The sequence below is a fragment of the Salmo salar genome, chromosome 19, assembly GCF_965601325.2.
Source record: "Salmo salar chromosome 19, fSalSal1, whole genome shotgun sequence".
Classification (NCBI taxonomy): domain Eukaryota; kingdom Metazoa; phylum Chordata; class Actinopteri; order Salmoniformes; family Salmonidae; genus Salmo; species Salmo salar.
In genome coordinates, this window is record NC_138309.1 from 90,817,966 (window position 1) to 90,843,415 (window position 25,450).

At 44.1% G+C, this 25,450-nt stretch overlaps 1 protein-coding gene across 50 annotated transcripts in view; it reads left to right on the plus strand.

Moving 5' to 3' along the window:
• Nucleotides 1-1,247: 1,247 nt before the first annotated feature.
• The window catches only part of acaa1 (acetyl-CoA acyltransferase 1), a 30,625-nt gene continuing 6,422 nt past the window's right edge, over nt 1,248-25,450 (plus strand). For all 50 annotated transcript variants that reach the window (XR_014381730.1, XR_014381750.1, XR_014381753.1 and 47 more), the window contains exons 1-10: nt 1,248-1,705; nt 7,319-7,412; nt 7,517-7,574; nt 7,661-7,740; nt 7,889-7,931; nt 8,295-8,393; nt 9,424-9,504; nt 14,019-14,209; nt 14,329-14,508; nt 14,677-14,732. Coding sequence is in view for 1 of the 50 variants with exons in the window: in XM_082966030.1 (XP_082822156.1) it covers nt 1,529-1,705; nt 7,319-7,412; nt 7,517-7,574; nt 7,661-7,740; nt 7,889-7,931; nt 8,295-8,393; nt 9,424-9,504; nt 14,019-14,209; nt 14,329-14,508; nt 14,677-14,732 (1,059 nt within the window). In the remaining 49 variants the exon portion in view is untranslated. The remainder of the gene's footprint in view (nt 1,706-7,318; nt 7,413-7,516; nt 7,575-7,660; nt 7,741-7,888; nt 7,932-8,294; nt 8,394-9,423; nt 9,505-14,018; nt 14,210-14,328; nt 14,509-14,676; nt 14,733-25,450) is intronic.

The window sequence follows — 25,450 nt, forward strand, 5'->3', positions numbered from 1 at the left end:
CTTTAACCACTTGGGTGGCTGGAGGAGTCTTTAACCACTTGGGTGGCTGGAGGAGTCTTTAACCACTTGGGTGGCTGGAGGAGTCTTTAACCACTTGGGTGGCTGGAGGAGTCTTTAACCACTTGGGTGGCTGGAGGAGTCTTTAACCACTTGGGTGGCTGGAGGAGTCTTTAACCACTTGGGTGGCTGGAGGAGTCTTTAACCACTTGGGTGGCTGGAGGAGTCTTTAACCACTTGGGTGGCTGGAGGAGTCTTTAACCACTTGGGTGGCTGGAGGAGTCTTTAACCACTTGGGTGGCTGGAGGAGTCTTTAACCATTTTTTGGGCCTTCACAAGGTTGAAAAACAGTTGTTTTAGCACTAGTGCAGTACATCGATATTCCCCAAGTTTAGCATGCATGTCTTTGCAGGGGTTACTCTTATTTTGAGAAGAAAAAAAAATCATCATTCATGCTGGCAGCATAATATCCTGCTGCTGGCAGAACGGTAACAGAGTCCCCTCTGGGTCTGATGTCTGCGAGAACTTGAGCATCAAGAATATTCCACTTTGAGGACTGGCTCCAGGAACTGGCTGCCCCCCTGTGGACGCATGGGATCCCACTCAGAGTAGAGACATCACACACAAATGTTCGAATTGAAGTTTAGATGCTTTTTTTTAACCTTTATTTAACTAAGCAAGTCAGTTAAAAACAAATTCTTATTTACAATGACGGCCTACCGGGGACAGAACGACAGGTCGGGGATTCGATCCAGCAACCTTTCTGTTACTGGCCCAACGCTCTAACCACTAGTCTACCTGCCGCACCTTATTTATTTGATATGCTAGAAATTATGCGCATTTACATTTGGGACTGACGCTGTTTATTACGTTTACTGAGCACACCAGTCCTTCCCCAAAAGTATAATGCAAACGGTACCAGACCCATCTATTTCGTCCCTCCATACTTGCCGTAGCTTATCGTAACAAGGAAATATGCCAAAGTTCAGTGTCGTCACTAGTTACCACAACCACAAAGTCCTAAACCCCCCCTATTTTTTTTAAATGCATCTTAATGTTTAACTTTATACATAACTTTAACCACACTGCTAACCTTATGCCCAATCCTAACCTCAATTTAAGACCAAAAAGCACATTTTTGTTTTCATGACTTTTTACGATACAGCCAATTTGGACTTTGTGTCTGTAATAACTAGTGGAAACCAAAGTTCACCGTCTAGAGGGATTGGTCGTGTTCGAGAGCATCAACACCGGGATGTATCATAGGAAAAAATGGAAATGACTGACTGATCTACAAATTACATTGACACGTTATTTATGATGCAAGGTGATTTGTAGATCACTCAGCCTCGACTTGCCTTTAAAAGTCGGCTGAAATGACGAACGCTCCCGTTGTAACACTTTCACCATTCCTGCGTAGACGCCCGCGAATAGACAGTGTTTGTGCATTACACGGGCTTGACTGTGGTTGCATATCTGTGGATAGTTCAACTTCAAAGTATCCGTTTACTTACTTATTTTTATCACCACAATGCACAGAGTAAAGGTAGTTTTTGGTCATTTATCGCCACCGAACACGTTTAAATCCCACAGTGATCCTATTGTTTCAGGGGCAGAATGTAGAGCTTTATCAGCCAGTCCAGATGATATAGTGGTAGTCCACGGGCTGAGGACTGCTTTCGGCAAGGCTAAAAAAGGATCTTTCAAGGTAAGGAGGACTTACGTCGCGTTCAAAACAACTGGGGAAATATCGATTTGAATGATCATCCAAACGCGTTTCTCTTTCTGGAGCTCCGACTTTCCGAGCTGGAAAGTCATGATTTGACCTCGTATTTTCCCGAGTTCCCAGTTGATATGAACGCGGCATTATCCCTTGACCATGACTCAGGTCCATTACATTACACATTACATTACCTTCAGAAAGTATTCATACTGCTGACTTATTCCACAGTTTGTTGTGTTAAAGCCTCAATTCAAAATGGATAAAAAAATAAATAAATCTCATCCACCTATAACAGCAATACCAAAACTAGAGGTGGGGTCGCCAGATATGAAAATGTGGTCACAGGAATATTTCCAAAATCCTTAAAAAAAAAAACACAAAGATATATATATATATATATCTTTGTATCTCAATCAATTGTAATGTGGTTAACCTTAAAAATAAAAATAATTCTAATCTAAAAGATAAAATTCACTGAGAGAGTTCCCATGATCTAAGGGAAAAGACTGCACTTGACCGTCATCAAACTGATAAACCAAGAAGTAGTGCTCTGACTGAAGGACTCAAACTGCCCAGCTGATGCTCTCCTAATGGACGTTAGCTGTGAGGGTCGAAGCCCAAGCATTGATTTGTGTTCGCTGTACATGTCAGAGGGATGCTATTCACAAGGACATATTGTTCTGTCTCACGATTCCCCAGCATGAAACAGCACAGGGGATGTTCAGTGTGCCCCGTGGCTATATTGATGAAAAACAGATTCCATATGGGATCAAATGGTGTGCTTTTGCACAGAAGGGGCTCTATCTATGGCGGGATGGTGGGCAGACCTCTACACTCTAGTTATGAATGAGTCTCCCTCTGCCATATGGACTCATTGTATGATACACCGAGAGCAACTGGTGGAAAAAGAGCTGAGCACAGAACTCTGATATACTGCGGTATGTAACTTCGATTGTAAACTACATCAAACCACATCCACTGCGCTTACACCTCTTCACAAAACTGTGGAGATATGGGACGACGAGGTTGTATTTCACACCGAGGCTTGGTGGGTATCGAGGGGGAGTGTTGTTATTCACAATGGATGTAAAAAGAACAGACTTGGTTGACTTTCTGTGTAAAGAAAATAACAGGAAAGAGCATCAGCCAGTGTCCCACACTAGTGATGACTGCTCATCTCCAACGCTTGGAAGAGCATTTTGGGACTTCTTCCCAATCCGTTTGACCGTGATCCTGGCCCAGTTGACATGCCGGTAAGTGAAATTGAACAGCTGATTGAGCTGTCGTGTGACCGAATGCTTCAGACAACGCATTCACGGGTCACTACGAAGGAGTTTTGCTTCCTGACTCAAAGGGAATAAATACCCTGCCGTTACCTCTGAGCATTAATGCTGAGTTCAAAACAACTGGGAACTCGGAAAGAAACGAGCTCCGACTGGGAATAATCTTTTGAACAGTCATCCAACTCGGAATTCCAACTCGAGAATTTGGGCCTCTTTCTAGAGCTCCGACCTGAAGATCACTGACGTAACGATTTGACCTTGGATTTTTCAGAGTTTCCAGTTGTCTTAAAAGCACCATAAAACGAATGGTAGGCTACCCTTCGCCAGCTCATGTCTGTGTGAATCTGGATTCAGTGCTCTTAGCTGGATTCGGTGCTGTCGGCTGGATTCGGTGCTCTCGGCTGGTGGATTCGGTGCTCTCGGCTGGTGGATTCGGTGCTCTCGGCTGGTGGATTCGGTGCTCTCGGCTGGTGGATTCGGTGCTCTCGTCGCTGGTGGATTCGGCGCTCTCGTCGATGGTGGATTCGGCGCTCTCGGCTGGTGGATTCGGCGCTCTCGTCGCTGGTGGATTCGGCGCTCTCGTCGCTGGTGGATTCGGCGCTCTCGGGTGGATGTGACAGCAGAGATGCGGTGCTCACTGTCGACCACGCCCCCTGACTTTGAGAAGCTCTGACGACCTGCATCAAGCCACACCCATCTCATTAGTGGTGGTGAGATAAGATATATTATGTTTGCAATTGATAAGGTAGAAATCGGTCATTCTGCCCCTGAGCAAGGCAGTTAACCCACTGTTCCCTGGGCGCTGAAGACGTGGATGTTGATTAAGGCAGCCCCCCTGGTTATTCTGATTCAGAGGGGTTGGGTTAAATGAGGAAGACGCATTTCAGTTGAAGGCATTCAGTTGTACAACTGACTAGGTATCCCCCCTTTCCCAATTGACTGTCATAGCCCCATCTTAAAAATATGTGATGGTGAGTTGAGAAGACAATCAGAAATACTGTTAGAATGTTTTTCAATTGACTGCCATAGCCCCAAATAATAAACTAAACATTGGCTGTTACTTATGTAATCTTTTTCACATGGTTGGGTTCGTCAGAATTTTCAGATAGCAAAATGGGTTCGTGGGCCAAAAAAGTTTGCGATCCCTGCCCTATAATGACAGTGATAACATGTTTTTTAAAACATTTTGCGATCTGTATTGAAAATGAAATATTACATTTACATAAGTTTTCAAACCCCTAAGTCAATACATGTTAGAATCAGATTGAAGCAACTCCAGTGTGGATTTGGCCTTATGTTTAAGGTTATTCTCCTGCTGAAAGGTGAATTCATGTCCCAGTGTCTGGTGGAAAGTAGACTGATCCAGGTTTTATTCCAGGATGTTGTCTGTGCTTCATCTCCCAGTGTCTGGTGGAAAGCAGAACCAGGTTCTCCTCTAGGATGTTGTTCTGTGCTTCATGTCCCAGTGTCTGGTGGAAAGCAGAACCAGGTTCTCCTCTAGGATGTTGTTCTGTGCTTCATGTCCCAGTGTCTGGTGGAAAGCAGAACCAGGTTCTCCTCCAGGATGTTGTCTGTGCTTCATGTCCCAGTGTCTGGTGGAAAGCAGACTGATCCAGGTTTTATTCTAGGATGTTGCCTGTGCTTAGCTCCATTCTGTTTCTCCCTAGTCCTTGCCGATGACAAGCATACCCATAACATGATGCAGCCACCACCATGCTTGAAAATATGAAGAGTGGTACTCAGTGATGTGTTGTGTTGAATTTGCCCCAAACGTAACACTTCGTATTCAGGACATAAAGTTAATTTCTTTGCCCCATTTTTTGCAATATTACTTTAGTGCCTTGTTGCAAACAGGATGCATGTTTTGGAATATTTGTTATTCTGTCTTTTCACTCTGTCAATTAGGTTAGTATTGTGGAGTAACTACAATGTTGTTGATCCATCCTCAGTTTTCTTTGGCAATTTTTCGGGACCTTCCTCTGACACCGCCTGATAGCGATCTTGGATGGCAGAGAGCTCGGCTCCAGTAATGTACTGGGCTGTCCGCACCACCCTCTGTAGCGCTTTGCCATACCAAACGGTGAATCAGCCAGTCAAGATGATTTCTGGTGCAACTGTAAAACTTTTTTGAGGGTCCGAGGGCTCATGCCAGATCTTTTCAGCCTTCTGAGGGGGAAGAGGCACTGTCGTTAAGTCCTTAGTGTTGTGGATGCTAAGGAACTTGAAGCTCTCGACCCGCTCCACTACAGCACTGTCGATGTGGATTGGGGCGTGTTCGGCCCTCCTTTTCCTGTAGTCCACGATCAGCTCCTTGGGCTTACTGCTAAGTCTCTGACTCATCAGAGTTGTTGATCAGGCCTACCACCGCTGTGTCGTCAGCAAACTTGATGACGGTATTGGTCGTGCGTGGCCGCGCAGTTGTCAGTGAACAGGGAGTACAGGAGGGGACTAAGCACACACCCCTGAGGGGCCCCTGTGTTGAGGGTCAGTGTGGCAGAGGTGTTTTTGGCTACCCTCACCACCTGGGGTCGGCCCATTAGGAAGTACAGGATCCAGTTGCAGAGGGTGGTGTACAGACCCAGTGTCCTAAGCTTGGTGATGAGATTGGAGGGGACAATGTTGTTGAACGCTGAGCTGTAGAGCATCATTCTCACGTAGTTATTTCCCCTCTTGTCCAGGTGAGAGATGGCAGTGTGGAGTGCGATTGACATTGCGTCATCTGTAGATCTGTAGTTATTACTCATAAACAAAAATACAAAATATAAACGCAACATGTAAAGTGTTTGTTTCATGAGCTGAAATAAAAGATCCCAGAAATGTTCCAGACGCACAAAAAGCTTATTTCTCTCAAATGTTGTGCACAAATTTGTTTACATCCCTGTTAGTGGGCATTTCTCCTTTGCCAAGATAACATATCCACTTGGCAGGTCTGACATATGAATAAGGCACTGTATAATCTCAGCGATTTGTTCAAATAATAAACCAAACAACATTGTAGCCTTATTATACTGAACAAAAATATAAACGCAACATGCAACAATTTCAACCATTTTTAAATTGAAGTAAATTCGTTAGGCACTAATCTATGGATTTCATATGACTGGGAATACAAAAACAAGTAGAGGCTTGGATCAGAAAACCAGTCAGTATCTGGTGTAACCATCAGGCTGTTGATTGTGGCCTGTGGAATGTTGTCCCCCTCCTCTTCAATGGCTGTGCGAAGTTGCGGAAACTGGAACACGCTGTCGTACACGTCGATCCAGAGCATCCCAAACATGCTCAATGGGTGGCATGCCTGGTGAGTATGCAGGCCATTGGAGAACTTGGACATTTTCAGCTTCCAGATATTGTATACAGATCCTTGCGACATGGGGCTGTGCATTATCATGCTGAAACATGAGGTGGTGGCGGCGGATGAATGTAACGGCAATGGGCCTCAGGATCTCGTCACTGTATCTCTGTGCATTCAAATTGCCATTGTTAAAATGCAATTGTGTTCGTTTATACCTACCCATACCATAACGCCGCTGCCACCATGACGCACTCTGTTGACATCCGTAAACCGCTCTCCCCACACAACGCCATACACGTGGACTGTGGTTGTGAGGCCGGTTGGGCGTACTGCCAAATTCTCAAAAACTACGTTGGATGCGGCTCATGGTAGAGAAATGAACATTGCAATTCTCTGGCAACAGATCTGGTGGACATACCTGCGGTCAGCATGCCAATTTCACGCTCCCTCAACTTGACATCTGTGGCGTTGTGTTGTGACAAAACGGTACATTTTAGAGTGACCTTTTTATTGTCCCCAGCACAAGGCGATGGGACACAAACCTAACCACTTCAATGACTAATTTATCTGAAAAGAGGAAGAAAAAACACACCACCAAATTCACTGAGAATACAAACAGTATGTTGAACAAACAATGCTCCACGTCCCAGCTTTATGGACCGGTCAAACATGGAGAGCTGACACTGTACTGGCTGTTGGGGTTAATGTGGGGTTTGGAGGGTCCATTGGTGGCTTCTGACCGTGTTTTAATCATTGTTAAGGGATTTGGTCCAAATCAGACTTTAGCTACTATATAGTTATTGAATATTATATGAATCCTATAAACAATTTGGGTGCAATCAATTAGTTTAATTTCTCAAAGTGTAATCTTTCAACAAAATAATGTTTCAGAAATGCTAATCGTATCTGTTTTTAACTACAGAAACTATTTGAGAACAATCTGAGATGGTGGGTGTCAAATCCTCTTCTCCTTTGTGAGGTGGGATGACCCATGTGTAACTCAACGTTCTGTCTGTCTGTCAGGACACCACTCCAGACGAGCTGTTGAGTTGCGTGATGACAGCGGTCCTGGTAGATGTGGGATTGTCACCTGAGAGACTAGGAGACATCTGTGTGGGTGAGTAGTCAGAGGCTACCTACCTCCATAGAAGACCCCTATGATAAGGGTTTGTAAGTCATGTTTAATGTATACTTTAGCAGGAATGTTTTTCTGCCCTCTAGGTAATGTTCTGCAGCCTGGAGCTGGTGCTCTCATGGCCAGAGTGGCTCACTTCCTCAGGTGAGTCTGCCATACTGTTAGATATGACCAACAGGTAAATAGAATGGCACTGAATGGTTTTAACCAGGAATGTATTTATTTCCTAGTGAGTTCCCAGAGACTGTCCCTGTCTACACCGTCAACAGGATGTGTTCCTCTGGTCTACAGGCTCTGTTTAACATCGCAGGTAATAATCCCACATAGGCCTACACACTAACACTGTACTATGTAACTAGATGAACTCTTTAGCCCTCATGTGTGGCTCCACCTTTAGGAACTGCCACACCACCATGGTAGAGTTGGTTAGGTTAACATGTGTTCTCTCTATGTTCCAGGAGCCATCAGGAGTGGGTCGTATGATATGGGTCTGGCCTGTGGGTTAGTATTGTCTCCTGTTTTAACCTTGTATGCCTTTAAGAATGGATCATGTTTCACTATTAATATAAAGTCCAGGTTCCTGAACAGTGTAGAAGTTGAACCTTTAACCTGCTGACCCAGTCCAGGTTCCTGAACAGTATAGAAGTTGAACCTTTAACCTGCTGACCCAGTCCAGGTTCCTGAACAGTGTAGAAGTTGAACCTTTAACCTGCTGACCCAGTCCAGGTTCCTGAACAGTATAGAAGTTGAACCTATAACCTGCTGACCCAGTCCAGGTTCCTGAACAGTATAGAAGTTGAACCTTTAACCTGCCGACCCAGTCCAGGTTCCTAAATGGCTGCTGTTATTTTGTCTTGTCTCCAGAGTAGAGAGCATGTCGCTGCGTGACGCTGGGGAACCAGGCGATGTGAGCTCTAGACTTATGGACTTCGAGAAGGCTAGAGACTGTGTCATACCTATGGGGTAAGGTTGTGCATAACCATTTATATGAATTATGGCTAGGCTATATGATGCTATATGAATTATGGCTAGGCTATATGATGCTATATGAATTATGGCTAGGCTATATGATGCTATATGAATTATGGCTAGGCTATATGATGCTATGTGAATTATGGCTAGGCTATATAGTGCTATATGAATTATGGCTAGGCTATATAGTGCTATATGAATTATGGCTAGGCTATATGATGCTATATGAATTATGGCTAGGCTATATGATGCTATATGAATTATGGCTAGGCTATATGATGCTATATTAATTATGGCTAGGCTATATAGTGCTATATGAATTATGGCTAGGCTATATGATGCTATATGAATTATGGCTAGGCTATATGATGCTATATGAATTATGGCTAGGCTATATGGTGCTATGTGAATTAGGGCTAGGCTATATGATGCTATGTGAATTATGGCTAGGCTATATGATGCTATATGAATTATGGCTAGGCTATATAGTGCTATGTGAATTATGGCTAGGCTATATGATTTGCATCTACAAATCTAGCGGCAATGTCGTTGACAAAGGCTGATTAGAAAGTTTCACAGAGAATTTGAAATGTATGTTGGGTATTGCAAGTTTAATGCTAGCTCAGTGTTCCTCTGAACAGTTTAATGCTAGCTCAGTGTTCCTCTGAACAGTTTAATGCTAGCTCAGTGTTCCTCTGAACAGTTTAATGCTAGCTCGGTGTGTTATTCCCCTGAACACAGTACATTAGCAGCAGTTAATCATACAGAAGGTTTTTCTGACCTTTGCCCCATGCAGCATTTATTCTGACTCCGATTAGTCTCACAGTGGAACACAGTGGTAACCGTAGTAACAGGGGTAGTGCCTGGGATCGGTCGCTGCTCTCTCTGTACCACATTGTACTACTACTGTGAATATCAATTGAGCGTCTCTCTGTGGGACTGACTGCAGGGTTGTTGTCTGTGTTGATAATGTGCCCGGGCTGTGGTGTGGGGTCGCCATATAGTAACCTGTGTGTTGCAGCATCACCTCAGAGAATGTGGCAGAGCGGTTCGGTGTCTCCAGAGAGAAGCAGGATGCATTCGCCTTCAGCTCTCAGCAGAAGTAAGAGAATTCTGTTATTATATTACCATGGAGCTGTTATCCACTCTGTTATTATATTACCATGGAGCTGTTATCCACTCTGTTATTACCATGGAGCTGTTATCCACTCTGTTATTATATTACCATGGAGCTGTTATCCACTCTGTTATTACCATGGAGCTGTTATCCACTCTGTTATTATATTACCATGGAGCTGTTATCCACTCTGTTATTATATTACCATGGAGCTGTTATCCACTCTGTTATTACCATGGAGCTGTTATCCACTCTGTTATTATATTACCATGGAGCTGTTATCCACTCTGTTATTATATTACCATGGAGCTGTTATCCACTCTGTTATTACCATGGAGCTGTTATCCACTCTGTTATTACCATGGAGCTGTTATCCACTCTGTTATTATATTACCATGGAGCTGTTATCCACTCTGTTATTATATTACCATGGAGCTGTTATCCACTCTGTTATTATATTACCATGGAGCTGTTATCCACTCTGTTATTATATTACCATGGAGCTGTTATCCACTCTGTTATTACCATGGAGCTGTTATCCACTCTGTTATTATATTACCATGGAGCTGTTATCCACTCTGTTATTATATTACCATGGAGCTGTTATCCACTCTGTTATTATATTACCATGGAGCTGTTATCCACTCTGTTATTATATTACCATGGAGCTGTTATCCACTCTGTTATTATATTACCATGGAGCTGTTATCCACTCTGTTATTACCATGGAGCTGTTATCCACTCTGTTATTATATTACCATGGAGCTGTTATCCACTCTGTTATTATATTACCATGGAGCTGTTATCCACTCTGTTATTATATTACCATGGAGCTGTTATCCACTCTGTTATTATATTACCATGGAGCTGTTATCCACTCTGTTATTACCATGGAGCTGTTATCCACTCTGTTATTATATTACCATGGAGCTGTTATCCGCTCTGTTATTATATTACCATGGAGCTGTTATCCACTCTGTTATTATATTACCATGGAGCTATTATCCACTCTGTTATTATATTACCATGGAGCTGTTATCCACTCTGTTATTACCATGGAGCTGTTATCCACTCTGTTATTATATTACCATGGAGATGTTATCCACTCTGTTATTATATTACCATGGAGCTGTTATCCACTCTGTTATTATATTACCATGGAGCTGTTATCCACTCTGTTATTATATTACCATGGAGCTGTTATCCACTCTGTTATTATATTACCATGGAGCTGTTATCCACTCTGTTATTATATTACCATGGAGCTGTTATCCACTCTGTTATTATATTACCATGGAGCTGTTATCCACTCTGTTATTACCATGGAGCTGTTATCCACTCTGTTATTATATTACCATGGAGCTGTTATCCACTCTGTTATTATATTACCATGGAGCTGTTATCCACTCTGTTATTATATTACCATGGAGCTGTTATCCACTCTGTTATTATATTACCATGGAGCTGTTATCCACTCTGTTATTACCATGGAGCTGTTATCCACTCTGTTATTATATTACCATGGAGCTGTTATCCACTCTGTTATTACCATGGAGCTGTTATCCACTCTGTTATTATATTACCATGGAGCTGTTATCCACTCTGTTATTATATTACCATGGAGCTGTTATCCACTCTGTTATTATATTACCATGGAGCTGTTATCCACTCTGTTATTATATTACCATGGAGCTGTTATCCACTCTGTTATTATATTACCATGGAGCTGTTATCCACTCTGTTATTACCATGGAGCTGTTATCCACTCTGTTATTACCATGGAGCTGTTATCCACTCTGTTATTATATTACCATGGAGCTGTTATCCACTCTGTTATTACCATGGAGCTGTTATCCACTCTGTTATTATATTACCATGGAGCTGTTATCCACTCTGTTATTACCATGGAGCTGTTATCCACTCTGTTATTACCATGGAGCTGTTATCCACTCTGTTATTATATTACCATGGAGCTGTTATCCACTCTGTTATTATATTACCATGGAGCTGTTATCCACTCTGTTATTACCATGGAGCTGTTATCCACTCTGTTATTATATTACCATGGAGCTGTTATCCACTCTGTTATTATATTACCATGGAGCTGTTATCCACTCTGTTATTATATTACCATGGAGCTGTTATCCACTCTGTTATTATATTACCATGGAGCTGTTATCCACTCTGTTATTATATTACCATGGAGCTGTTATCCACTCTGTTATTACCATGGAGCTGTTATCCACTCTGTTATTATATTACCATGGAGCTGTTATCCACTCTGTTATTACCATGGAGCTGTTATCCACTCTGTTATTACCATGGAGCTGTTATCCACTCTGTTATTATATTACCATGGAGCTGTTATCCACTCTGTTATTATATTACCATGGAGCTGTTATCCACTCTGTTATTACCATGGAGCTGTTATCCACTCTGTTATTACCATGGAGCTGTTATCCACTCTGTTATTATATTACCATGGAGCTGTTATCCACTCTGTTATTATATTACCATGGAGCTGTTATCCACTCTGTTATTACCATGGAGCTGTTATCCACTCTGTTATTATATTACCATGGAGCTGTTATCCACTCTGTTATTATATTACCATGGAGCTGTTATCCACTCTGTTATTATATTACCATGGAGCTGTTATCCACTCTGTTATTATATTACCATGGAGCTGTTATCCACTCTGTTATTATATTACCATGGAGCTGTTATCCACTCTGTTATTATATTACCATGGAGCTGTTATCCACTCTGTTATTACCATGGAGCTGTTATCCACTCTGTTATTATATTACCATGGAGCTGTTATCCACTCTGTTATTATATTACCATGGAGCTGTTATCCACTCTGTTATTACCATGGAGCTGTTATCCACTCTGTTATTATATTACCATGGAGCTGTTATCCACTCTGTTATTATATTACCATGGAGCTGTTATCCACTCTGTTATTATATTACCATGGAGCTGTTATCCACTCTGTTATTACCATGGAGCTGTTATCCACTCTGTTATTACCATGGAGCTGTTATCCACTCTGTTATTATATTACCATGGAGCTGTTATCCACTCTGTTATTATATTACCATGGAGCTGTTATATTACCATGGAGCTGTTATCCACTCTGTTATTATATTACCATGGAGCTGTTATCCACTCTGTTATTACCATGGAGCTGTTATCCACTCTGTTATTATATTACCATGGAGCTGTTATCCACTCTGTTATTACCATGGAGCTGTTATCCACTCTGTTATTACCATGGAGCTGTTATCCACTCTGTTATTACCATGGAGCTGTTATCCACTCTGTTATTATATTACCATGGAGCTGTTATCCACTCTGTTATTATATTACCATGGAGCTGTTATCCACTCTGTTATTACCATGGAGCTGTTATCCACTCTGTTATTATATTACCATGGAGCTGTTATCCACTCTGTTATTATATTACCATGGAGCTGTTATCCACTCTGTTATTATATTACCATGGAGCTGTTATCCACTCTGTTATTACCATGGAGCTGTTATCCACTCTGTTATTACCATGGAGCTGTTATCCACTCTGTTATTATATTACCATGGAGCTGTTATCCACTCTGTTATTATATTACCATGGAGCTGTTATCCACTCTGTTATTATATTACCATGGAGCTGTTATCCACTCTGTTATTACCATGGAGCTGTTATCCACTCTGTTATTATATTACCATGGAGCTGTTATCCACTCTGTTATTACCATGGAGCTGTTATCCACTCTGTTATTACCATGGAGCTGTTATCCACTCTGTTATTACCATGGAGCTGTTATCCACTCTGTTATTATATTACCATGGAGCTGTTATCCACTCTGTTATTATATTACCATGGAGCTGTTATCCACTCTGTTATTACCATGGAGCTGTTATCCACTCTGTTATTATATTACCATGGAGCTGTTATCCACTCTGTTATTACCATGGAGCTGTTATCCACTCTGTTATTACCATGGAGCTGTTATCCACTCTGTTATTACCATGGAGCTGTTATCCACTCTGTTATTATATTACCATGGAGCTGTTATCCACTCTGTTATTACCATGGAGCTGTTATCCACTCTGTTATTATATTACCATGGAGCTGTTATCCACTCTGTTATTATATTACCATGGAGCTGTTATCCACTCTGTTATTATATTACCATGGAGCTGTTATCCACTCTGTTATTATATTACCATGGAGCTATTATCCGCTGTCCTGCAGTAGTTATGGCATGCATCCCAAATGGCACCCTATAGTGCACTACTTTTGACCAGGGCCGTATAGTCCACTACTTTTGACCAGAGCCCCTGTAGTGCACAACTTTTGACCAGAGCCCTGTAGTGCACTACTTTTGACCAGAGCCGTGTAGTGCACTACTTTTGACCAGAGCCGTGTAGTGCACTAGAGATGTATTCAGTGCCCTGTTCTTCCAGACAGCCTGTAACTGTCAGCCTCTTCCCAGGGCCAGCCAGGCTCAGAAGCAGGGGATATTTGACCAGGAGATTTGCCCAGTAACCACAAAGTTTGTTGACGAGGATGGCTCTGAACGCACGGTTACCGTAACCAAGGACGATGGGATCCGGCCCAGTACCACGCTGGCTGGGCTGACCAAACTCCGAGGGGCTTTCAAACCTGACGGCAGCACCACCGCAGGTGGGGAGATCCCCCCCCCCCCACACACACACACACACACACACACACACACACACACACACACACACACACACTCCATCTCTCTGCCCCAGCTGATGTGGTCCTCTCCCCTGGTCCAGGTAACTCCAGCCAGGTGAGTGACGGTGCAGCAGCGGTGCTGGTTGGCAGGAGGTCCGTGGTGGAGTCCCTGTCTCTGCCAGTCCTGGGGGTGCTGAAGGCCAGTGCGGTGGTGGGAGTACCCCCTGACGTCATGGGTATCGGACCAGCCTATGCCATCCCTGCTGCTCTGAGGCAGGCCGGTGAGTACAGACCACTCCAGATCTTTAGAGTTTGGATCCACATGGACGTGTTCTGTATGTTCGTACACATGACATGTGGTTCTGGGGTAGCGGTTCTGGGACGCCGGACACCTTATGATTTATCTGTTCTGCTAAAAGGGTCTTTAACGAAATCCGTCATCTCCTCAGGTCTGACTGTAGCTGATATTGATGTGTTTGAAATCAACGAGGCGTTCGCCAGCCAGGTGAGTCTCTGTATAGAGTTGTAGTACTTAGGACACAGACAGACAGCCTTGTTCCTCTCTAAGTTTCAAGGGCCTTAATTGCTTTTATAATAACGGTTTTCAACCTATTTAAAAGAAGACGAACTACATGTTTTTTTTTATTAAAAAAAAAAAAAAGTCATTTTAATGAGTAAATAATTTTGATTTCATCCTTATACAAGATGATATTGTCCGGGCAAAAGCCAGTTGTTGGTTCTGAAGTCGCTAAGCAACAGGCTGATCTCTAATTCTATTCTCATGTTTTGATCCAGTCGTTCGTTCTATTCATTCCGCGTTGCTATGCTAAACAAATCATTGGCATTTAGCTACCTAGCTGAGGTTCGATGATGATGAAAGGAAAGGGGGATACCTGTTATAATTATCGTTCTGTCGTTCTGCCCCTGAACAAGGCAGTTAACTCACTGTTCCCCCGGTAGTCCGTCGTTGTAAATAAGAATTTGTTCTTAACTGACTTGCCTCGTTAAATAACTATACCTTTATTTCAACAAGGAACGCAGACTGAGACCAAGGTCTCTTTTACAGCTGGGCCCTGCATATGTTTACATGTTTACACATACAGTTTAGGTACAATGATTAAGAAATTGCACAAGACAAACAAAACAAAATGATCACAGATAACACAAAAAAATACAACAGCATATTGTTACATTTACACATGCAGTTGAAGTCGGAAGTTTACATGCACTTAGGTTGTACTCATTAAAACTCGTTTTTCAACCACTCCACAAATTTCATGTTAACAAACTATAGTTTTGGCAAGTCGGTTTGGACATCTACTTTGTGCATGACACAAGTCATTTTTCCAACAATTCTTTATCGACAGATTATTTCACTTATAATTCACTGCATCACAATTCCAGTGGGCCAGAAGTTTACATACACTAAGTTGACTGTGCCTTTAAACAGCTTGGAAAATTCCAGAAAATGATGTCATGGCTTTAGAAGCTTCTGATTGGCTAATTTGGAGGTGTACCTGTGGATGTATTTCAAGGCCTACCTTAAAACTCAGTGCCTCTTTGCTTGACATCATGGGAAAATCAAAAGAAATCAGCCAAGACCTCAGAAAGAAAATTGTAGACCTCAAGTCTGCTTCATCCTTGGGAGCAATTTTCAAACGCCTGAAGGTACCACGTTCATCTGTACAAACAATAGTACGCAAGTATAAACACCATGGGACCACGCAGCCGTCATACCGCTCAGGAAGGAGATGCATTCTGTCTCCTAGAGATGAACGTACTTTGGTGTGAAAAGTGGAAATCAATCCCAGAACATCAGGAAAGGACCTTGTGAAGATGCTGGAGGAAACAGGTTCAAAAGTATCTATATCCACAGTAAAACGAGTCCTATATCGACATAACCTGAAAGGCCGCTCAGCAAGGAAGAAGCCACTGCTCCAAAACCGCCATAAAAAAGCCAGACTACGGTTTGCAACTGCACATGGGGACAAAGATCGTACTTTTTGGAGAAATGTCCTCCGGTCTGATGAAACAAAAATAGAACTGTTTGGCAATAATGACCATTGTAATGTTTGGAGGAAAAAGGGGGAGGCTTGCAAGCCGAAGAACACCATCCCAACCGTGAAGCACAGGCGGTGGCAGCATCATGTTGTGGGGGTGCTTTGCTGCAGGAGGGACTGGTGCACTTCACAAAATAGATGGCATCATGAGGGACGGAAAATTATGTGGATATATTGAAGCAACATCTCAAAACATCAGTCAGGAAGTTAAAGCTTGGTCGCAAATGGGTCTTCCAAATGGACAAGGACCCCAAGCATACTTCCAAAGTTGTGGCAAAATGGCTTAAGGACAACAAAGTCAAGGTATTGGAGTGGCCATCACAAAGCCCTGACCTCAATCCTTTAGAAAATGTGTGGGCAGAACTGAAAAAGCGTGTGCGAGCAAAGAGGCCTACAAACCTGACTCAGTTACACCAGCTCTGTCAGGAGGAATGGGCCAAAATTCACCCAACTTATTGTGGGAAGCTTGTGGAAGGCTACCCAAAATGTTTGACCCAAGTTAAACAATTTAAAGGCAATGCTACCAAATACTAATTGAGTGTATGTACACTTCTGACCCACTGGGAATGTGATGAAATAAAAGCTGAAATAAATCATTCTCTCTACTATTATTCTGACATTTCACATTCTTAAAATAAAGTGGTGATCCTAACTGACCTAAGACAGGGAATTTTTACTAGGATTAAATGTCAGGAATTGTGAAAAACTGAGTTTAAATGTATTTGGCTAAGGTGTATGTAAACTACTGACTTCAACTGTAGGTTATTCACCTAACAGGACAAGAACTTACATTACCCAAAGCGGTTACAAGCAATGCAAAAATAGAAATTCTCCAATAAATGTTTCAAATGGGGGACAAGAGTCTGAAGTTTAAGTTTGGTCAACAGGCTAATCCATAGGCAAGATGCATGTTGAGGAGAACAGGAACAGGAAAAGGCAGCCATACCCAACTCTTTGGAGATCTCAGGGACCTCAAGTGTAATCCATGCTTGAGATCTGGTTTTATGAATTATAATGTTGATAAGTGATGATAAGAAGGTAGCTTATTCAGAAGTGCTTTATAGACAAACATGTTGTTCTCGTCTCACGGACAGCGAAGTCGAAACCCACGTGTTGATATAAAACACAGTGGTGAGTTCTGTAGCTCGCACCCATAATAAACCTAAATGAGCAATGATAAGTAGCATCCAGCCAATTTAAGCGTTGATGCTGTAGCATGCATGTAAATAATATCCCCATAATCTATAACAGACATAAAAGTAGCTTGCACAATTTGTCTTCAATTTGTAGAGGACAAACGTGTCCTGTTTCTATAGAGGAAGCCTAGCTTGATCTTTACCGGTTACAAAGTTTGTCAACATGCATTTTAAAAGACAGTTTATCACCCAGCCATATCCCTAAGTATTTATATGCAGAGATGTGATTAATTCGAGAGCCATCTAAGCTCGTAAGTGCAAGGGTATATTCAACCAACTTTTTGGACCTATAAAAAAATCATAATGTGTTTTCTTTGCATTTAAAACAAGTTTCAACTGTAAAAACAACCTTGTAAAGGTCAGTTGTACAACTGAATGCATTTAACCCAACCTCTGAATCAGAGAGGTGTGGGGGGGCTGCCTTAATCGACATCCACGTCTTCGGCACCCGGGGAACAGTGGGTTAACTGCCTTGCTCGGGCAGAACGACAGATCTTTACCTTGTCAGCTCGGTGATTTGATCCAGCAACCTTTCGGTTTCTGGCCCAACGCTCTAACCACAAGGCTACCTGCCACCCCGAGAGACAAGAACTTCAACAATAAATTATGATTTATTAAATCATTTATAAATAGGCAAAAGCCAGCTGATTGTCAAGTCAATAAGATAATTATAGAGGATAGCTAGGTTAAGACTAACGTTACTTATCCTTTGCTAGCCAACTAAAACTAACACACAATCACATCCAGCAGCTGAAATAACTGCAAACTACTTTGTTTTACCTTTGTTTCTATTGCCATTTCTTTGGATATATCCATTAATCAGGGATGCAAACTAGTAACCTTTTTAGGCGAAATTCTGTGTTTTTAATCCAAAATAGGTGACCTACGTGATTTGTGTAGATCTGATCAAGTTATAATGCATTAGTTTTGCTTACTGGATCCTGGCGATCTGTGTGAAATGTTAACTAGGTAAAGAACTAACCACTACATGTGTCACGGTCGTCGTCGGGAATAGAGGACCAAAACGCAGCAGGGAATGTGGATGCTCATCTTGATATTTTATTTTAAACCAAAGAGAACAACAAAACGAAGAACGCACGAACAACAACAACAGTCTTGTCAGGCAAAACAAGAAACAACCTCCCACAAATCACAAACACACCCTAATATATAGGACTCTCAATCAAAGGCAACTAGACAACCCTTCAATTGAGAGTCCACACCCCAATTAACTACACATAGAAACAGACTAACTAGAAAGGACATAGAAATAAACTAACATATATAAGTGACCAAAAAACCCGGAAATCATAAATCAAACACCCCACTACATAAACCATCACCCCTGACACACATAAACTAAATACCCTCTGCCACGTCCTGACCAAACTACAATAGCAAATAATGTTATTACTGGTCAGGACGTGACAACATGTGAACTGATGTTTTCCCTCTACAGTATGTGGTTCATTTTCAGAATGAGAGAATGAGGTGAGAATGAGGCGTTGCTTGTTAAACCAGTGTAGCTGGGCCTGGCTTAAACGCCTCTATAGAGGTGAAAGGAACACCACACACTTTCTCTTTCTCACTTCTTCAATACAATGGCTATAAAGGGGTATGCCAGGTGTACTCTCTGCCTGAAAGAGATCAATTATGCCAACAAAGGTTTATTTAAAATTGTTTTATTTCACCTTTATTTAACCAGGTAGGCCAGTTGAGAACAAGTTCTCATTTACAACTGCGACCTGGCCAAGATAAAGCAAAGCAGTGTGACAAAAACAACAACCCAGAGTTAAACAAAAGCACAGTCAATAACGCAATACAAAAATCTATATATATCAAATTTGTCACATACACATGGTTAGCAGGTGTTAATGCAAGTGTAGCGAAATGCTTGTGCTTCTAGTTCTGACCGTGCAGTAATATCTAGCAATTCCACAACAACTACCTTATATACAAGTGTAAAGGAATGCATAAGAATATGTACATAAAAATATATATGGATGAGCGATGGCCGAACGGCATAGGCAAGATGCAGTAGATGGTATAGAGTACAGTATATACATATGGGATGAGTAATGTATGTAAACATTATATAAAGTGGCATTGTTTAATGTGACTAGTGATACATTTATTACATCAAATTCATAATTATTAAAGTGGCTAGAAATGAGTCGGCATGTAGGCAGCAGCCACTCTGTTAGTGATGGCTGTTTATCAGTCTGATGGCCTGGAGATAGAAGCTGTTTTTCAGTCTCTCGGTCCCAGCTTTGATGCACCTGTACTGACCTCGCCTTCTGGATGATAGCGGGGTGAACAGGCAGTGGCTCGGGTGGTTGTTGTCCTTGATGATCTTTTAGGCCTTCCTGTGACATCGGGTGGTGTAGGTGTCCTGGAGGGCAGGTAGTTTGCCCCCGGTGATGCGTTGTGCAGACCTCACTACCCTCCGGAGAGCCTTACGGTTGTGGGCGGAGCAGCTGCCGTACCAGGCGGTGATACAGCCCGACAGGATGCTCTCGATTGTGCATCTGTAAAAGTTTTTGTTGACAAGCCAAATTTCTTCATCCTCCTGAGGTTGAAGAGGCGATGTTGCGCCTTCTTCACCACACTGTCTGTGTGGGTGGACCATTTCAGTTTGTACGTGATGTGTACGCCGAGGAACTTAAAACTCTCCACTACTGTACCGTCGATGTGGATAGGGGGGTGCTCCCTCTGCTGTTTCCTGAAGTCCACGATCATCTCTTTGTTTTGTTGACATTGAGTGTGAGGTTATTTTCCTGACACCACACTCCGAGGGCCCTCACCTCCTCCCTGTAGGCCGTCTCGTCGTTGTTCGTAACCAAGCCTACCACTGTGTCGTCTGCAAACTTGATGATTGAGTTGTAGGCGTGCATGGCCACGCAGTTGTGGGTGAACAGGGAGTACAGGAGAGGGCTGAGAACGCACCCTTGTGGGGCCCCAGTGTTGAGGATCAGTGAGGTGTTGTTTTTGGTTTTGGGCAGTGTGCAGTGTGATTGCGTCGTCTGTGGACCTATTGGGGCGGTAAGCAAATTGGAGTGGGTCTAGGGTGTCAGGTAGGGTGGAGGTGATATGATCCTTGACTAGTCTCTCAAAGCACTTCATGATGACGGAGGTGAGTGCTACGGGGCGGTAGTCATTTAGCTCAGTTACCTTAGCTTTCTTGGGAACTGGAACAATGGTGGCCCACTTGAAGCATGTGGGAACAGAAGACTGGGATAAGGATTGATTGAATATGTCCGTAAACACACAAGCCAGCTGGTCTGCTCATGCGCTGAGGACGCGCCCGGGGATGCCGTCTGGGCCTGCAGCCTTGCGAGGGTTAACACGTTTAAATGTTTTACTCACGTTGGCTGCAGTGAAGGAGAGCCCGCAGGTTTTGGTAGCGGACAGTGTCGTTGGCACTGTAGTGACCTCAAAGCGAGCAAAGAAGTTGTTTAGTTTGTCTGGGAGCAGGACATCGTGGTCCGCGACGGGGCTGGTTTTCTTTTTGTAGTCCGTGATTGACTGTAGACCCTGCCACATACCTCTCATGTCTGAGCCGTTGAATTGCGACTCTACTTTGTCTCTATATTGACGCTTAGCTTGTTTGATTGCCTTGCGGAGGGAATAGCTATACTGTTTGTATTCGGTCATGTTTCCGGTCACCTTGCCCTGATTAAAAGCAGTGGTTCGCTCTTTCAGTTTTGCACAAATGCTGCAATCAATCCTTGGTTTCTGGTTGGGGAAGGTTTTAATAGACGCTGTGGGTACACCATCACCGATGCACTTGCTAATAAACTCGCTCACCGAATCAGCGTATTCATCAATGTTATTGTCCGACGCTATGTGGAACATATCCCAGTCCACGTGATCGAAGCAATCTTGAAGCATGGAATCAAATTGGTCGGACCAGCATTGAACAGACCTGAGCATGGGCATTTCCTGTTTTAGTTTATGTCTATAGGCTGGGAGCAACAAAATGGAGTCGTGGTCAGATTTTCCGATAGGAGGGCGGGGCAGGGCTTTGTAGGCGTCGCGGAAGTTAGAGTAACAATGGTCCAGGATTTTTCCACCCGGGTAACGCATTTGATATACTGATAAAATTTAGGGAGTCTTGTTTTCAGATTAGCCTTGTTAAAATCCCCCGCTACGATGAATGCAGCCTCAGGATATGTGGTTTCCAGTTTACAGAGTCCAATGAAATTCTTTCAGGGCCATCGATGTGTCTGCTTGGGGGGAATATACATGACTGTGATTATAATCGAAGAGAATTCTCTAGGTAGATAATGCGGTCGACATTTGATAGAGGAATTCTAGGTCAGGTGAACAAAAGGACTTGAGTTCCTGTATGTTGTTATGATCACACCACGACTCGTTAATCATAAGGCATCCACCCCCACCCTTCTTCTAACCAGAGAGATGTTTGTTTCTGTCAGCGCGATGCGTGAAGAAACCAGGTGGCTGTACCGACTCAGATAGTGTATCCTGAGTGAGCCATGTTTCCGTGAAACAAAGAATGTTACAATCTCTGATGTCTCTCTGGAAGGCAACCCTTGCTCGGATTTTGTCTACCTTGTCGTCAAGAGACTGGACGTTGGTGAGTAGTAAACTCGGGAGCGGTGCGCAATGTGCCCGTCTACGGAGCCTGACCAGAAGACCGCTTCTTCTGCCTCTCCTGTTGCGCCGTTGTTTTGGCTCGCCGGCTGGGATCCGATCCATTGTCCTGGGTGGTGGGCCAAACAGAGGATCTGCTTCGGGAAAGTAGTATTCCTGGTCGTAATGTTAGTAAGTTGACGTTGCTCTTATATCCAATAGTTCCTCCTGACTGTATATGTAATCAAAGTTAAGATTTCTTGGGGTAACAATGTAAGAGATAATACATTAAAAAAACAAAATACTGCATAGTTTCCTGAGAACGTGAGCGAGGCGGCCATCTCTGTCGGCGCCGAATAGTGTGTGCAAATGGAGTAAGGAGGATTTTACATTTTTATTTAATCCATTGGTATGTGGAATGCGGTGGTTGGTTTTCGCCAGACATAATGGGACCCATCTCGTTCAGAAAGTTGACTCAAGTTTACCAAAACACACCTGGATGATCATCAAGACTCTTGGAAGAACGTTCTATGGACAGATGAGTCAAAAGTCTAACTTTTTGGACGACATGGGTCCCATTTATGTCTGGTGAAAACCAAAGACCTAGTGTGATGGTTTTAATGTCACATGCACAAGTGAAATGCCTTTCTTGCAAACTCAAAACCCAACAATCAATAATCAATAACAATGTATTACTAGGAAAAAAACACAAAATAATATGAAATACACAATAAGTAAGCATACTATAAATAGGAAATTATTTAAAAAGTCAGTTCCAGTACCATATTAACAATGTACAGGGATACTGGAGTGATGGAGGTAGATATGTATAGGGGGAAGGGGACAGGGATACTGGAGTGATGGAGGTAGATATGTATAGGGGGAAGGAGACAGGGATACTGGAGTGATGGAGGTAGATATGTATAGGGGGAAGGGGACAGGGATACTGGAGTGATGGAGGTAGATACAGTGAGGGGGAAAAGTATTTGATCCCCTGCTGATTTTGTACGTTTGCCCACTGACAAAGAAATGATCAGTCTATAATTTTAATGGTTTATTTGAACAGTGAGAGACAGAATAACAACAACAAAATCCAGAAAAACGCACCTCTCGCCGTGGGCACCAGTCAGACTACACCGGTACCTCTCGCCGTGGGCACCAGTCAGACTACACCGGTACCTCTCGCCGTGGGCACCAGTCAGACTACACCGGTACCTCTCGCCGTGGGCACCAGTCAGACTACACCGTTACCTCTCGCCGTGGGCACCAGTCAGACTACACCGGTACCTCTCGCCGTGCGGCACCAGTCAGACTACACCGGTACCTCTCGCCGTGGGCACCAGTCAGACTACACCGGTACCTCTCGCCGTGGGCACCAGTCAGACTACACCGGTACCTCTCGCCGTGGGCACCAGTCAGACTACACCGTTACCTCTCGCCGTGGGCACCAGTCAGACTACACCGGTACCTCTCGCCGTGCGGCACCAGTCAGACTACACCGGTACCTCTCGCCGTGGGCACCAGTCAGACTACACCGGTACCTCTCGCCGTGGGCACCAGTCAGACTACACCGGTACCTCTCGCCGTGCGGCACCAGTCAGACTACACCGGTACCTCTCGCCGTGGGCAGCAGTCAGACTACACCGGTACCTCTCGCCGTGGGCAGCAGAGAAAATAGTCTATGGCTTGGGTGGTTATGGTCTTTGACGATTTTTCGGGCCTTCTTTTCACACCGCCTGATATAAAGGTCCTGGATGGCAGGGAGCTCGGCCCCAGTAATATACTGGACTGTCCTCACAACCCTCTGTAGCGTCATGCGATCGAGGCCGGTGCTATTGCCACACCAAGCAGTGATGCAGCCAGACAATATGTTCTCAATAGTACAGCTGGAGAACCTTTTCAGAATTTGAGGGCCCATGCCAACCTTTTTCACCTCCTGAGCGGAAGAGACCCTGTTGCTCCTTCTCGACTGCGTGCGTGTTTGGACCATTTTAAGTCTTTAGTGATTTGGACACAGAGGAACTTGAAGCTGTCTTCCTGCTCCACTGCGGCCCCGTTGATGTAGAAGGGGGCGTGCTCGCCTCTCCGTTTCCTGTAGTCCACGATCAGGTTCTTGGTCTTGCTGGCGTTAAGGGAGAGGCTGTTGCTCCGGCACCACACTGCCAGGTCACTGACCTCCTCCCTGTAGGCTGACTCATCGTCGCCGGTGATCAGGTCTACCACCAGGTCACTGACCTCCTCCCTGTAGGCTGACTCATCGTCGCCGGTGATCAGGTCTACCACCAGGTCACTGACCTCCTCCCTGTAGGCTGACTCATCGTCGCCGGTGATCAGGTCTACCACCAGGTCACTGACCTCCTCCCTGTAGGCTGACTCATCGTCGCCGGTGATCAGGTCTACCACCAGGTCACTGACCTCCTCCCTGTAGGCTGACTCATCGTCGCCGGTGATCAGGTCTACCACCAGGTCACTGACCTCCTCCCTGTAGGCTGACTCATCGTCGCCGGTGATCAGGTCTACCACCAGGTCACTGACCTCCTCCCTGTAGGCTGACTCATCGTCGCCGGTGATCAGGTTTACCACCAGGTCACTGACCTCCTCCCTGTAGGCTGACTCATCGTCGCCGGTGATCAGGTCTACCACCAGGTCACTGACCTCCTCCCTGTAGGCTGACTCATCATCGCCGGTGATCAGGTCTACCACCAGGTCACTGACCTCCTCCCTGTAGGCTGACTCATCGTCGCCGGTGATCAGGTCTACCACCGTCGTGACGTCAGCGAAGTTCATAATGGTATTGGGGCGTGGCCATGCAGTCAAGGTTGAACAGGAAGTACAGGAGGGGACTAAACACACACCCCTGTGGGGCCCCTGTGTTGAGGGTCAGCATGGTGGTGATGTTACCTACCCTCACCGACCGGGGTCGGCCTCCAGAAAGTCCAGGATCCAGTTGCAGAGGGAGGTGTTCAGACCCAGAGTCTTAAGCTTGGTGACGAGTTTGGAGGGGACAATGCTGTTGAACACTGAGCTGTAGTCAATGAATAGCATTCTCACATAGGTGTTCCTCTTATCTAGGTGTGAAAGGGCAGTGTGGAGAGCAAATGAGATTGCGTCATCTATGGATCTGTTGGGGCGGTATGCAAATTGGAGTGGGTCTAGGATGTCTGAGATGATGGAGTTGATGTGTCATTGTGGCTGTGAGGGCTACAGGGTGGTTTGTGGCTGTGAGGGCTACGGGGTGGTAGTCATTGTGGCTGTGAGGGCTATGGGTGGTAGTCATTGTGGCTGTGAGGGCTACAGGGTGGTTTGTGGCTGTGAGGGCTATGGGTGGTAGTCATTGTGGCTGTGAGGGCTATGGGTGGTAGTCATTGTGGCTG